We start from the raw sequence: 16067 nt of genomic DNA on the forward strand, positions 1-16067 counted from the left end.
GAATGAACTGACGCCGCATCCCGCCCCGCTCGCTGCGGCCCGCCTCCCTCTCTCTCTCCCTCCCTCCTCCGCCGGGCCGACGGGGTTTGTAGTTTGAGGGCGCCCGGCCGCCCCAGGACTACGGCTCCCAGGGATCCGCGGGCGGGCGCGGTCAGGTGGCGTCCAACATGGCTTCCCCGTGCCGGCCCCGGCCGTAGCGCTGCCGCGGGGTCTGCGGGGCGCCTCGGGGCCGCCATGCAGAAGATCAAGTCGCTGATGACCCGGCAGGTGAGCGGTGCGGGGCCGGGCGCGGCGGAGAGCCGCGTTGGTACGGCTGTCCCTTTCTCGAAGCGTGATTTTGGGGGCGCCGGGCCGCGGCGCTGCGACGTGGCTTTGTCTGTCAGTCGGCGTGTCCGGTGGGAAGGGAGGCGAGGGTTTGGAGCTGCTGGGAGAGCTGTGCGGCGGCACGGGGCGGCTGCGCTGTCCGTCGTGCTCCTGTCAGACCGCCTGGTGCGTAGCCGTGCGTCCGCTTTGCTCTGGGCCTGGGGGCTCCGCCTGAGCTCGCTCTGGGCCCTTTGGCTGCCGAGGGAACTCACCGTGACGCTGCTCCGGGAGCGATGCGCTCACTTCAGCCTTCCCTGGCAGATCTCTGCCCTGAGGGCTTAGTTTGGTTTTGGTTTGGTTGGTTTGTTTTCATTCGGGAGCCATTTAGAGCCCTTTTCTATGTCCAGGTCCTGTCTGCATTCTGTAGTGCTGTGTCCATGGGAGCACTTGTGGGAAGGCTGCCCAACATGGGAATGTTGTGGGCTGAAAATGGTACAGTTTCGGCAATTCTCAGCCTTTGGGAAAGGGTTGAATCCTGTGCAGCATTCAGTGAGGGCAGGTGGAGATGATCTGCCTTTACTGCCTATTTTGGGGGTGTTTGTGGGAGGTTTTGGGTGAAGTATGAGAAGCTGCAACAGATGCTTTGTGCTGCCTGCTACCTGCCTTGAGCTCCAGCTCCGTGGTGATCATCTGCCCTTGCTGGTGGTAACCGGTGGTAACGGTTGGGAGGATGTTGTCAAATGAAGCCCAAGAAAATCTGAAACTCAAAACCAGAATGAGGAGGTTTTGCATACTAGTGGGATGAAACTGTGAAATGTGGTAGCTACCACTAGTGATGGACTTGTAAAGTACACTGTCAGTTTTGGAGAATAAATAAAGACTTTTCTCACTGTAAGCTCGTGTATTGATGTCACAGATCCTTTGCCTTCAGAGAAAGCATTGGTACCCCGGGTGTGAAAGGGACTTATGAGCAATATGCTTAGTATCATAGGGGGAGGATATAGGGAAGCCTGCCTGAATCTCAGGGCTCACGTGAACTGCCTGGGGTCTCAAAGGAAGGCTAGAGTCAGAAACATTTCTGGAACTTGAATGTTCAAGTTCACTTCTGCCTCGAAAGCTTGCAAAAAGTGTGCTAAGAAACTTACTCCGTGTTATTGCCTCATAAAGTTATAAATGTATTGGATGTTCAGCAAAGACATACTTGGCTGGATACAGATGCTTCCTGTAGCTTCTGTTCTACTAGTGCGTATTCTGTCCATGTGATTATGTGGTTTTGAAAGAGTAATAATTTAAAAGAGTTAATGTGGATTATGCATCTTTTTCAGTTTAGTTATACGTATATAAAATGTGTCCTAATAGTTTTACATGGTAAATTGAGAAATATACCATCATACAAAAATAATATAATTATGCCACAGAGTAGGTAGCACTTACCTTGAATTTGATTATTTGATTCCATTAAATCATTAAGCTAGGGAAACAAATTACATTATAGTTTTTGAACGTTTGCATTTTTTAAACATCTGGAAGTTGATAGGAGTAAGTGGATTTAGCTACGGGGATGTTACTGAACAGAATTGTTGCAACATAAAACTGGAAATGCTTAGTTGTTTGAGGAACGTAATTTATACACCAGTGATCTCATTTGAGTTTTTATAGAATAAGCCTTTTGCAATTTATTAAAGGACTTCTAGGTTTATAATCATCATCATACGGCGAGAGTTGTGCAGATTGATTGCAAGATACGTAATCAACATTAACGGACAATTAAAATTCTTTTAAAGGGTCTGAGAAGTCCACAGGAGAGTGTTCATGACCTAAGTCCTATTGAAAACCTCCGGTTTCCTACTAAGGTATGATCCCATCCGCTTCAGTTTTCATTTTTCGTTTTATAATTGTAATAATTTCGTTATATAATTTAAATTATACTGTGGTTTTTTTTTTTTTTTTTTTTTTTGTCCCTGCATCTGCTTTGCTGCTGTCCTTTTTGACGCTTTTTTTCATTCTAAATATCTTTTGAAATATTTTTATGAAAGAATTGAATTGCAAAGTAAAGCAGTGCACCAAATCAAAATGGAGATGTTGTAAAATTTCTTTCTTGGTACTTCGGAGTTGTCCCTCATATAGTTCTAATCTTCATTTTCAGTCTCTTCATGGGTTTGCTGCCATTAAGTTTGTTTCAGAATTTTGTGATTTCCATCTTCAGTATACATCATTAACTTTATATTCTACTGTATTTGTTATAACTTTATAATAATAATGACTTTGTTTTCATTTGTCTCGCTGCTTGAAAGATATCAGCTCTCTGTTATCCCACATCATACTGAACAATCTGTGCGTGGGGGGGCAGTTGCTATAATTTTTGGCCACTCCTTATACCCTATTGGTCTGACCAGATGATTCACAAAACTTGCTGTGGATGATGCTTATTGTTTTCCCCTAATATGGACTTTGCCTTTAACCACAGAGTTATTTAAGTTACTCAGTTGATGTCTTATTTTAGCATTAAAATCCTATATTTCTGTTTCTGTGTAGGTACTTTGTAATATGATGCTTGTGCTGAGGCAGACCAGAAAATCAATGTTATTCTATGTTTAAAAAATCTAATAACTGTCTCTAAATTGGTACATAATATTCTATTAAACAGTGGTCAATGTATTGATTTCAAAGACTCGAGGTATTCAATTGCATTGATGCTGAAAGAACTGCCTCATCTCTGTGGCTCAGATTTCAAAATTCCAGATTCCTACCAGCTACTGAGCATTGAATTTCAGACTGTCTTTCTAGCCAAGTTGACTCTGCAGGTAAAAATAGATGTAGGGTATCTTGGCTGGGTTTCTGTTCTATTACGGTTCGATGTTTTGTGTCTGGTAAGCCTACACTTTGTGTTCTTAGCAATGGGAAAACACATCTCAATAATTTGCAAGTTTTTTCATTAATTTCTGTCAGATTTCTGACAGTTGTATACCATCAACCCTTTGTAACGTGACAACACTATCTTCAGCTGTTTTGCAAACACAATCTCATGAAAATTAGGGATTTTGTGCCTAAAAAGACAAGATTGCAGCAACATTAGAACTTGGAAATTTTTAAAAGTTGTTATCTTGTGTGCTGTAGATAAAACTTTTATATTTTTAGTCTTCTATTGTTTTTTTTTGTCTTTTTCCTTCCTAAATGTTTTAGGTGAGAAGTAACTACTATACTCAAAATTTTTTCTGAATATTCAGATTCTGACTATTCTGAGAGATTTAAGTTAACTTTCTCTTTCTCAAAAAGCTGTATTCAGTGGAACACCTTTGCAGATCGCTGTTTATTTGATAAAAAGAAAAGATGGGGTCAGCTGAATGTTGAGTAAAAATACTGAGTTTTGATCAGTTTAACTCCTGGTTTTGGTCCCAAGCTGTTTGTCAGCTTCAGTTCCAGGCCTTGCCTTTTGGGAGGAAGGATCTATACTGGCATGCCTCCTTCACTTTGCTACAACCTTCATTGTATGATTTTACTTTTCAAATGATAAGACATCAGACGAGACACTGTAAGATATCTTCTACACTGTGGACGTAGATACCTGTTCTTGAAAGCAGGAATTTGTGGTTTGTTTGTGTTTGCTGTGTGCATAACAATACATCCAGGAGATTAGGCTTCAGTACTGCGCGGAATTTGAAAGTCATTGAGCCCTTGGATGTAGGTATTTCTTCTGAACTGAACTTGTGTTTGATGCCATAGCAACATACTGATGTCACAAATCAGAATTACATAATAACTACAGGGTAAAGCAGCTTTGCTGGATGTAAGCTAATCCCTCTCAGTAACTCTTTTATAGCAGTCAACAAGTTTGGTAAAGGGAATTGAAAGATAAAGACAAAAATAAATTCAAAATAAAAAAAGCACAGATACAACTCATATGAAGATTAAATGGAAAATACAGAGCACAGGCAAAGGGATACACTGATGTTGCATTCCCTCAGGAGAAAGCCAGCAAAATTCTTTTTGGTCTTAATATATGAAAGCTGCTTCCTAATAAGCATATGAAAGTGGTGAGGGTAATCCTCTATTTTGTTGGTTGTGTGTGGTGGGGTTTTTTTTCCTTTTTTTTTTTTTTTTCCCCCCTTCTTTTCCTAACCAATGAAATGGTTTGCTACCTGGACCTTTTATTGAATACCCTGAGTGTATGAGATCACATTAACCACTACTCCCAATGGCTTCTGCAACTATGCGGAAAGAATTTTGTTCTGCTTGCATCATATGAAGATGAATCACCAGCTGACTTGTTCAGGTTTCTCTTGTCAAACAGAATCATGCTGCCAACTTGTCACACAGAGCAGTGCATGTAAAATAGTTTAAGTCACTGATATGATCTGTAGATCAGGAAAATATGAGCTGAAAAGCAAATTTTCTCTAAGAAAGAAGAGGTATATCATATATTTTTTTTTGGTTGAGGTACCGTATGTCTTCCATGCCCTGATTGCTCAGGGGAACTGTGGTTATTCTTCTGTTTGCTGAAAATGGTGCGTGTTAAGAATGATACAGAACTGCACTACTGACCTTTGAACCCCTCTGCTGTTCTCATTTTGTTATTCTCCAAGCTGCTAACAGGTTTATTTAGTAGATTCTGTTACAGGGTGTTGAGAGGTATTTAGTACATTTGAATTCAAGTGTATTAATAACAAGGTGACTTTGAATTCCATAATTTCTATATTGAAAATAATCAGCTCATATGCAGTATGTAAAAAGTAGTTGACTTTGTCTTACGGTTGTAAATAACACTTGAAGTTTATTTTTAATGCTTTTCCTATAGTGATATGGCTATAATCCCTGTTGTGGGCTTCTGTTTATATGTATAAAAATAACTTTTACATATTGCCTATTTTGATGGATGCTGGCCAACTGTTGAGCTCATGCTGGAGTTTGGGAAGAGCTTTTCTCTTAATGCAGGTGTTATCTGAGTTCAGAACGGAGGGATATAAATTGACAGCACATTCAGTGTTCTTTTGCTCATGAGGAGAGTAGGGAGGCTGTGTCCAAATGAGTACCGAGCAGATTTGGTCCCTGGCTCTCTTGGTACGGATGCGTCAGCTATCACTCACCTTCAGCTTCTAATTAGGTTAGAAGCTTTTTAGATTTTTTTTCTTTGTCTAAATGGTATCTATTAACACTCCTGATCACAAACTTTTCTCAATGGCTGCTTCCCAAATCTTTCGGTTGATTGTGACAAGAATGCAGATGGCGTTTGCTTCAACTCTGTACCGGTGAGGCTTTGTTAGCAATGTTTTTCATGTTGCAAGCAGTGTAGAACAAAAGAGTGGGAGTGTGACACAGGGAAATAGCTAGGCAAGTGATCTGAAACTTCCTGAACTGCCATTCAGATGAGTCTGCCACGGAATGACTCTTCTGAAATACAGGTCAGGTAATTGCTGTGGGCTCCTAGAACCATGAACTTCTGTTTCCATAGAACAAGAAGGCAAAACACTGTGGGAAGTTTGTGGACGTAAACATTTTTTTTGAAGAAGCAAGGTGCCAGACAGACAGTTCTTTGTTTCCACACCCACACCCTGCCCAGAAACTATCTTTCCCTGTTCTGTATAGGTGGCACTGTGTGAGCCAGCAGGCAGTACTTATGTCCTCCAGAGAAGTGTGTTTGACAGGTTAAGCTGTCATTCTCTGAAAGCGTGGTCCAAAGTACTGGCCAAAAAAAAAAAAAAAAAAGAAAATAATAAATCCTATTTGCACATCACCACAAGTGGTGGGTGTTTTGAGTAGGTAAGGTGTATCCCTGAGCAGAACTTCAGAAAAATGAGTAGCCCTTGTAATAGCATCTTAGCTGGCTGTTTGGAGAGCTGCCACTGCTGGATGTGTGGATGTGTGCATTAATCTGGCCAGCTGGACTGTAGTACTTGTGTCCACTGTGCTGATGAGCTGCTCTTTCTGATCTCCAGTGTATCTGATTCAGTTCAGCAGTGGTGAAATTCTCTGCGGATAATCATCACAGGGTTTCTTCCATCCCAATTATATGTATCTGTGTATGTATGTATATATATACATACAATACACATTTGTATATTTTTCTATTCAGATAACGTCTTGGAACTTCTAAATGCACATCAAACTTAAAGAATTCTGTACTGTTGATTTTTTTTTTTTTTAAATTATTTTTAGAAGGCAGATATTTCAATAGCAATAATCAAAAAAAAATGTTTTGAGGTAGAAAACTGCCTTGAGGGATTTAACTGAGCTTTTCTCTGTGCCTCTGCACAGTGTGCAAATACTCGTTCCACAGTGCAAAATCTGTCCTTCCCTGAGGCCCCCTGAAACTGTGGGCTTCATATGTAGATTGGAAACTTTTTTGTGTATCTGGTTGAAGGGATAAGGAGAAATGGATATCACCAAACAAACTAGCCAAGGGTGTTTGCTTCCTTCAGTGGCGAGAGAAAGGTTTGGCTTTGAGCCTTCAGTTGTCTGAAACTAGTGGAGCATGATGGCTGGAAGCAGCAATTTATCACAGCCTAATGTCTGCTGGCAAATATTGTAATGGATATGGGAGCTTAAGCTTATCCTGGGGAGTAGTTTTCTGTACTGTTCCTCTAGAAAGAGTGAATAAGATAAAGAAAAAATCTGTCTATTTAACAGATGTTTTCCTAGTTAGTGTTTTGGGAAAAAAAAAGATCTTTCTGAGAAAGGATAAAATGGATTTTTGGTAACTTTTTTAGCCATGTAAACCTTAGTTTTATTTTTGTAATGACAAATGTGGTATTCTGCAATGATGAAAGGGTCGCTGGCTAGGTTTCATTGAAATGTTTGTATTAATAACAGCCTTCCAACTGATTATCAAATCAAATGGCTCTAAATCCAGAAGAACATGCATCCCCAATAGCTTTCTTAATGTATGGAGAGGGCTGTCAGTCACCACTGATCTACCTATGGCGTTGATATACCCTGTCACCAATGTGACAAGGTGACCACGCTCTGGAAATCCAAGTGGTTCTAAACACTTCTTGGATTTTGTTTTTGCTTCCTTTTCCTTTTAACAAACCACCGTTCTGAAACTTGCAGCCACTCACCCAGGTGATAAATTAGGTGATTCCATTTGCAGGGCATTAGTGAACAAATTAAGCCAACCCTGCTGCCCATCTTGGATAAATTTTAATTTCAGTTGTTATAGATAAAACTCAATGTACTGTAAAATGTTAAGGCAGTTTGTAAGGGAGCTATTGGTACAGCATAAAGCTGCCATCTGTTAGGAAGCCCAGAAGGGAAAAAAATATTTTTATTTTTATTGTTTTTTATTTCCCTGTGAGAAGTACTTCATAGGAGCAGTTGTGATGCTTTAGGAAGCTCTTTGCTACTCACCCCGTGCCTGCCTCTGTTTGTGCAGAAAAGCATCATCTTGCTCTGTGTTTGAAACTGCACTTTTCCTTGTAAAGTGCATGCATTAATGTTAGTGAGTGATGTGCAAAATAAGGATGGTCGTGACTGTTCAGTAAATTAATCTCAAATCTGCTGCCTCTGAATAGTGAAGTCAGCCCTCCAGTTCTTGGTGATGGAAGTACAAGCACCTTGTCCCACTTTAACAGCTTGTATGTTTGGATCTTAATAGGACGCTTCAGTCTGCTGGATCACTTAATCAGGATTAAATTCCCTTGTCAAGCAATGTGATCAGTATTCTGTCTTGAATTTTATGTTTTTTCCCCTTTTGAGTCTCTCATAAAGGTTTTTCAATCCTTCAGTGGGAACAGGCACTGGAAGAGTACAAGTATTATTTAAAACATCCAGTGCCATAAGATTGTTTGAGTTGGAAGAGACCTTTAATGGCCTAACTCCCCTGCAATGAGCAGGAACACCTACAGCTTGATCAGGTTGCTCAGAGCCCGGTCCAGCCTCACCTTGACTGTCTCAGGGTCAGGTGGGGCATCCACCACCTCTCTGGGTAACCTGTGTCCACCACCCTTATTGTAAAAACTTACGGATGCAGCTGGATTCTTGGGAAAACCTTCCACATGAGATTGTGACAAGAGGGAAGAGAATGCTCATCTTGAACGTTAGCTGTCAAAAAGCCCTTAGTGCATATCTGTTTCAGCTACCCCACTAGCTAGAAAAATCTGAAACGTGTTAAGAAGAAGCCATTGACACAAGCTATTCTTGTACTGAAGGTGTTAGTAACTTTCAAAAAAGTCTTGTTTTGGTAAGTATTGTTCTTTCTAGGATGTGATGTTACATCATGGAAGTCATCTTTTTTTGTTTTATGAAGGAGGAGCTCAGAGAATCATGGGAAGAACCAACTGATCCTCAAGCTCAGCAAGAAATAATTAATAGCATTGAAGAAGTTTATTTTTCCAATGATGCCTTTGATATTGTGAAGTATGAATTAGAGGTGAGTTATTTTTGTAAAAGAAAAAGCAATAATGTAACTAAAAATGAGAGTCAAAAGTCAGCTTCTGTCAGTGATGCACTTCCATGCAAAACTGGTTGGTTTTGGTTTTGTTTCCTCTCCCTGCCCCTGAATCTTCTTGCAGTTGTATGGAGCTTCTAGCATATGATATTAGTATAGAGTTTCTTCTTTTAATGTGATACAATTAATATCAAGCTTGTTGTTCTGACTTTTATGCTACTTTAAGCTACTTTGAAGAAGGCCATATAGTTGGAGGAAAAAACATCTGTTCTATTTTTTTTTTTAAGCAGCCTGAATTAACAGACACAAGTCATTTCAATGACTTGAGGCTTGTGTATGTGTATATATGACTTAAAACAGGGTAATTATGATATTATAGTCTTTAAAACTGATTTCAGTATTCCTAATTTGAATACAAATTAGATTGCAGAAGCAGTAAGAAAGTTTCCTAAATAAAATTGTTTGATTAGTTAATGCTGCATGTGTATTTTGTGTACTTTAATTTCTCACTGAATTTTATTTGTTGTTTGTGCACAGAGGCTTCCTCCTGTACTTAGTCTTCAAGAACTGGAAGAATATAGAGACAAACTAAAACAACAGCAAGCTGCTGTAAGTAAAGCTGTTTTGTGTATTGCCAGGCAGATTTTTACATTGTTTATGACTGCAGCTAGAAGTGTAACTGAATGTGTTTTGATTTCTTAAACCTGCTAGATAATGAGTGGTTGTTTTTTTTTTTTTTTTTTTTTTTGAATTTTGTTATGTTCTTTTATAAGCGAAAATCATACCAGTAGATCATATAGTCATAGGAAATAATGTAAGTAAATCATAGTGATAAGTACTGTAATGAGGATCAAACTGTGTAATGATTTCTTTAGAAATTTTGTTTTCAGGGTGTTCAGTTTTGCAGTATATTGGAAGAAATAGCATAGCATTTAATAGTGTTGTATTGTCTCTTTTTGAGGGATATTTGGCAACATAAAATATTGAAAAACATCTATTTTCTTAGACTTTGTATTCTCATTTTTTATTTGCTTTTTTTTTTTTTTTAATTGCCTGTGAGGGTGTCCAGTGAATGCTATATAAACTTACTATGAAATAATGAATTTATGTGGAAGTAAGAGCTGCAGCTTCTGACAGATACTTGTTATATTTCAGGCTTTTATAATTTTATTTTTACTCTCTATTAATAACTGAGTAATTGCTCTGAAAGATTAATAATATCAAATAGGAAATGAATGTACTACCTATGGCATTTGACAAATAAAATAACAGTATTAATCCTGATTTGTGTCTTTAAATGAATGAAATGTACAGAACAAAAATACTGAACCATTTACAACACAGAACAAAAAAATTATTTTATCCTACAACTCTGTACCAGTGTGGCTTTTCCTAGAAAAAAAGGTATGAAATTTTATGAAGTATTAGAAAGAAGTGGGCCAATGAATATTTCATGATCATCTTCACCAAGAGATGTACTCATTTATTTTAGCTGTTTGGGAGTAAAAGTCTAAGAGGACATCTGCTGGTTGACCTAGTTTTGCAAGGAGATACATTCAAGGCTGAGAGGCAACTGCAAAGGAATATGCTGAATAGTCTCAATACTTGATATCAATGTCTTACCATTCTTCACGTACAGTGAGAAGCAGCTAAGAGTATTTTCAGTGCATGTCTGTGTCTGAGAAGCAAACTGGAACATACATGTAGAAGAGAACTGAGCATAAGTTTGGCTCGTGTGGCTCATATGTGTTTTTCTAGCTTATTAGTTACAGGACTCTGTTGACATATCAAACAGTAACTCTGCTTTTGAAAAATAATAAACTCTGTCTTTTTCATTTCAGTGGCTGAATCTGTAGCTGGCATAGGAATTTACTACAGTGATTTAGATTCAAACTTCTACGTTTCTATAACACAAAATATTACTGTTACTTTCTGCTTTAGCACTGTTTATCTTGGTCATGCCTTTGTTTTAGGGGTCACTATAGACTCCAGACTTTCTACTGGAAAGAATTTTCCATTCCACTGAGAAGATACCAAGCCACTCGATTCTTCTGTAATGTGTGTGTTGTGACAGCTTTTATTTGAGCAGCTTTTATTTGGGTACAGATAATTTGAATTAGAAGGCTTTTTTTTCTGCTATGTATCTGTTTGACTTCATTTTAATTAAGTCTGATATCCATAACTTTTTTTTTTTTTTTTTTTTTTAAATTTAGGAGACAAAATATTTAAGCCTGATGAAATCTTTTCTTGCAGTCCTACCCCACAAGGAGCAGTTCTTTTGCTGTTCTGCAAAACAAAGCTATATTTCTTTTATTGAGCAACTGAGTTGAAAACCATTTGCTGATCCTGACCATATTTTAATGTGGAAGAGGGAAAGCATCCTCTTCTCCAGATTGCCAGCTGATGGTATCAGTGTTCTTTGAAAACCCTTTGTATGCAGGTGTTCTTCCAAAAGATGGGAACTGACATGGTGGAGCCACTCTAAGTTTGTTACAGAAATACTATACTGTGAAGATCCCAATCTCACACTGTGCTGGTATAACCAATTTATAATCTCTGCTGCATATGTTTATATTCAAAACCGAAGAACCTCCTATTCTCTTTTTCCCACAAGTTCATTGGGGCTGATAATCAGAGTTGGTTTTATTTTATTTTTGTTTCTGGAAGTATTGGTCCCGGGGAAGAATTAGAGCAATACAGATAATTTATTTTTGTGTTTGAAGCTGTTTAATAATACTATATCTGCCAGAAACAAAAGCATGTTTGTGGCTTTCTTAGATCTCTGTAGTAGAAGTTTAATTTATTTTTTGCTCTAAAAATAGCGTAAACAGAATGGAAGCAGCTGTAGTGTTCCATATAATTTCTCTTTTTTATTTTAGCATGTTAAGAAGCAGAGACCATTTGTTCCTATTACTTTACTGTGGCTACTTTATTGAGATTGTTGTTTATCACAGGTAATATTCTTGTTTTTAAGGTATCTAAGAAAGTTGCAGACTTGATTCTTGAAAAACAACCCGCATACGTTCAGGTAAGGCAACAGCCACTTTTTAACAGTAAACCACACAATTTAGTTACTGTTAGAATACTGCCCTTGTTTCTGTGCAGCTTAAATATAGTACTGGCTTAGAAGAGACTGGGTTAGCTAGTGAAGGGATCAGCCTGGTTGCCTCTTCTGCAGTAGCTGGAGGAAAAATAAGAAAAATTGCAAGGGTAGTATTATTTCACCTTTAGATAAAAAGGTGTGGTGGGATTTTATTGCAGAAAAAAGCTGGGTAGTGCTTTAATGACTGAGTGCTCAGAAAGTAGCGTGGATTTGAGCAGAAAAAGATCATTTTGATTTTAAACTTTGCTGGTAAACTTTGTTGCACACTTTTGGAATCGATAATGTTGTTGAGCCATTGCTATTACTCCTGTAGTTAGCAGCTACTTTTTGACATCTCCTAAGCATAGCAGCAGTGTGGAGGTTCTTGCATTTCACTGTATAATGTTTAAATTCTTATATCAACAACATCTGAGTGAGATGCACAAAGGGATGATTATAAATCCATTGTGCCAATAAAAGTCTTTTAAAAACATTTCTCAAATATTTACCTGATCAAGTCAATATTTACCTGATTAATAATCCTGTGTTATGTGTGGTCACAGGTTTCCACAGAGTTATTCTTGTCAGTAGACTTACCAGAGATTTCTGGTGGGCACTATGAGGTTCTCCCTCACCTTCCTGCTGATTCATAAAGCGGTGCTGCGGGTACTTGGTAATGGCAACACCAATTCCCACTCAAGTGACAGTAATGAGTTCTTAGATAGAGCAAAGGTGTAATTATCAGTCCTGTGGACGTGTTGATTCGACTGTGCAAAGGAAAGTGAGGGGAAGTCATGGTTTGCACCCCTCTTTCCATAGATGTCCTGATCTAGCAGCCACATCTGTGGAGTGTGAGGCGTGGCACAGGCACAAGGCATAATAGTTTAGTTGCTGTCTTGAAAGGAGAGGCTTGCTTTAGGGAAACAGCAGTGTCTCTGAGATAAGGGAAAAAGATGTTGAGCCCTTGCTGCTCAACTGAAGGCTCCTTTTCCATGGACCATTAGGCTGCATTGTTTCCTTGTACCTCTCTAACTATGTTCAGATGAAAAATATTACAGAACCTTGTAGAAGGGAAGACTGGACTTCTGGCATCTTAATGCAAATGAATTCATGTGCTTATCTCCCTGATCACTTTGGTGTGGTGCATTCTATTCATTTTATATAAAGTTTCCTATGCTGAATGTAAAGTATATAAATGTAGAAGTTCTCACTGCAGTGAAAGTATATTTCAAGTATATTTCTTCAAAGAATTGCATTTTAAAAGAATTTGTTCTAATGTTTGTTTGTTTAATATTACATTCTAGCTCTGAGCACATATAACATGATGAAATAAGTAATATATAAACTAAATCTAAATTGTTATTATTACATCTCAAGATAGAATCATGGCATCAGCAAGATTGGAAAAGACCTCCAAGATCATCCAGTCCAACTGTCCACCTACCACCAATATTTCCCCACTAAACTGTGCTCCTCAGCACAACATCTAAGTGTTTCTTGAATACCTGCAGAGACGGTGACTCCACCACCTCCCTAGGCAGCCCATTCCAGCGCCTCACCATTCTTTTGGAGAAGAAATTTTTCCGGATATCTAACCTGAACCTCTCCTGGTGCAGCTTAAGGCCATTCCCTCTAGTTCTGTCAAATGGATAAAGATACTAGTTGCTAATCGTTGCTGGTTTGTAGCACAACTTGTATGTTTGTTTCACCTGTAGTCTCTTTGTCTCTTTGTAGGAACTGGAACGTGTTACATCATTGCAGAATGGCCTTCAGTTAGCAGCTGTTATTTGTGCAGATGGAAGAAGGTATCTTGCTTAATAGCAGAAACTGAGAGGGGAAAAAGGGATTTAAGAAGACATTTATAAATCCAGGAGGTTGCTTACTATTATTATTTGTAGTGTGTGTGCTGGATGGAATTGGCAATAGTAGTTCAAAATACTAAAACAAATACCAGTTGCTTTCTGTCTTGCATCTTTTGCTGTAAGGGGCGTTGTGTTTAAGCAGATATCTTTAGAGATGCACCACTGATTCACACACAAATTCTGCTGAAGAGATAAGGTATCTTCTTACTAGTCTGTTGGTATTATCTCAATTTCAGCGTTTCCCTACCGTACGGTCTGTTACTTTGTACATATTTTGTAGCTCTGACGGTGATATACGTGGGAGCATTTATTTAAAAGAAGCCTTACTTTATGCATCATTGAAGTTTGTCGTTTCATTGTTAATTTACGCAGGCACCTGAATATTGCAAAGGAAGGCTTCACACAAACCAGTTTGGGACTTCTTGCAAACCAGAGGAAAAGGCAGTTGCTTATTGGACTACTGAAGTCTCTGAGGACAATAAAAACACTGGTATGCGCAGGGTTTTTTTTCCCAATTAATAGCAGAACATTTTTTGTACATTCCTTTGTAGTTATCAGTGTTTTCTTTTTCTTTTCAGCAAAGAACTGATGTGCGTTTAAGTGAGATGCTGGAGGTAAGTCTCTGCCAGACTTCTGTATCTTGAAGCTATTCTAAATCATCTTCTCTTAGTCTTCTTAATTTTATCCCTTCTTCCTTCATCTTATGAACAGGATATGATGGGTCTTTGTGGTGGAATAGTGTATTTCTTTTTATTTAGTGGCTTAATGTTTTAATAGTGAGTTATATAAAACGTTTAGTCCATAGGCTGTGGCACTGAAGATTCTACTGATAAAATGTACGTATGCTACCCAAAATGTAGGAGATAATGTGCAGGGTGAAAGTAAGATCTTGTCGTTAGGTTTTTAAGTTGTATGAAAGCTTGACAAGTTTATTGATGGCTATATTTTAATAATGTAATGTAAGAATTTTGACTTGTAGATTGCTGAATATTTATAACTGATGTCAGATCAGATGGAACATCATTGTGATAATCCCTAGTTACTCAATTTAGAGATGTAATCTTACTAGTTTTTAGTCTTTAGATTCTTAAATCCCATCTTGGGTAACATACGTAGTCTCTCACTTTGTTACTCTTTACCAAGCAAGATATATTAATTCTTAGCATTCCTTTTTTTTTTTTTTTTTTAATAGAAAAACTTGATCTACATTGTAATGCTGCTGCTAAAGTAGTGTCATTTCAGAAATTCCTTTATGGTAATAGCTGAATATAAATTGCCCTTGTGCTTTTGATCTTCAATCACTGAATCTGAAAATTCAGTAACAGCTTTGCATTTGAACTCTCTGAAGCACATGATATAATGGATATAATTGGGAAAAAAACAGGAAAGCTCTTAGAAATTGAAGGGGATTTTACTTCCTCCAAGATTCTAATAAAATACAAAACCAGTATTTACGGCCAAGACACTGTTGGCAAGAACTTGTGGTTGTACATTCTTGTGCGTGTAACTTTGTTTTGTGTTATCATATTCTTCTTGCTTGATTTGATTGGATATTTTTGTTATAAATTAGGGCAACTTTTTTTTTCCTTCCCCTAAAGTATGCTTTGTTTGTCCTAGATTTTCTGTTTTGAACCTATTGTCTACAATTCATTTTTCATTACTTATTGAATGTATCAGACTAAATAGAAAGTGTTTATTTTGCATAATACTGGAGTGTCTCCCATATGTCTTTGTTGGTTTTGTAGGCTGCAGCCTAATAGTACTTGAATTTACCTCTTCCCCTGCTCATAAATGGATTGTGTTGTATTAACTAAGGTTTGAAAATTAAATGGAAAATTGTTTGTTGTTTTTTATTGAGAGCTTTCTGATACATTTTCTTGAATCTGTAGGTAAAAAGCAAGTCATTTGCATAAGAACACAAGATGTGCAATATTTTTAAATGTTGCTAACACCTGATGTTGCCTGCTTATAATTCTGAATGGCTTGCATATTAATTTCTACAGTAGACCCTCAATCATTTTCTGTAACTTTATACTATACAAATGCAAGAGGTGAAATATTTTGGTCTTTATGTTTATACATGAGCTTTTAAGGATGTTGTGATGTTTGCTTCCAAAGCCAAATTAGCTTTCTGTTCCATTTTATCCCAAGGAAGAGGACTATCCAGGAGCTATTCAACTGTGTTTGGAATGCCAGAAAGCTGCCAGCACTTTCAAACACTACAGTTGTATAAGGTGAGGTGACACTGCTGATCTCACCTTCTGGATAATATTTGTAAATGATACAAGGGAGTGATGATTATTCCTCATTCTCTAAAGCAATTTTGATTTAAACTTAATTTTCTTCTTAGAAAAGTAAAGTTGAAGGATTTATGAAAGTATGAAGACCCTCAGTGGTGTTGTTCCCTTATACCACTACTAACAAATCTCTACTAACA

At 38.0% G+C, this 16067-nt stretch overlaps 1 protein-coding gene across 1 annotated transcript in view; it reads left to right on the plus strand.

Moving 5' to 3' along the window:
- The first annotated feature begins 110 nt into the window (after positions 1 to 110).
- The window catches only part of VPS50 (VPS50 subunit of EARP/GARPII complex), a 66072-nt gene continuing 50115 nt past the window's right edge, over positions 111 to 16067 (plus strand). The window contains exons 1-9 of the mRNA XM_085227445.1: positions 111 to 267; positions 2088 to 2156; positions 8546 to 8668; positions 9224 to 9295; positions 11661 to 11714; positions 13503 to 13573; positions 14003 to 14120; positions 14209 to 14244; positions 15782 to 15864. Coding sequence (XP_085083571.1) covers positions 235 to 267; positions 2088 to 2156; positions 8546 to 8668; positions 9224 to 9295; positions 11661 to 11714; positions 13503 to 13573; positions 14003 to 14120; positions 14209 to 14244; positions 15782 to 15864 — 659 coding nt within the window. The 5' untranslated portion in view covers positions 111 to 234. The remainder of the gene's footprint in view (positions 268 to 2087; positions 2157 to 8545; positions 8669 to 9223; positions 9296 to 11660; positions 11715 to 13502; positions 13574 to 14002; positions 14121 to 14208; positions 14245 to 15781; positions 15865 to 16067) is intronic.

Source organism: Meleagris gallopavo, chromosome 6, assembly GCF_905368555.1.
Source record: "Meleagris gallopavo chromosome 6, MGAL_WU_HG_1.1, whole genome shotgun sequence".
Taxonomy (NCBI): Eukaryota; Metazoa; Chordata; class Aves; order Galliformes; family Phasianidae; genus Meleagris; species Meleagris gallopavo.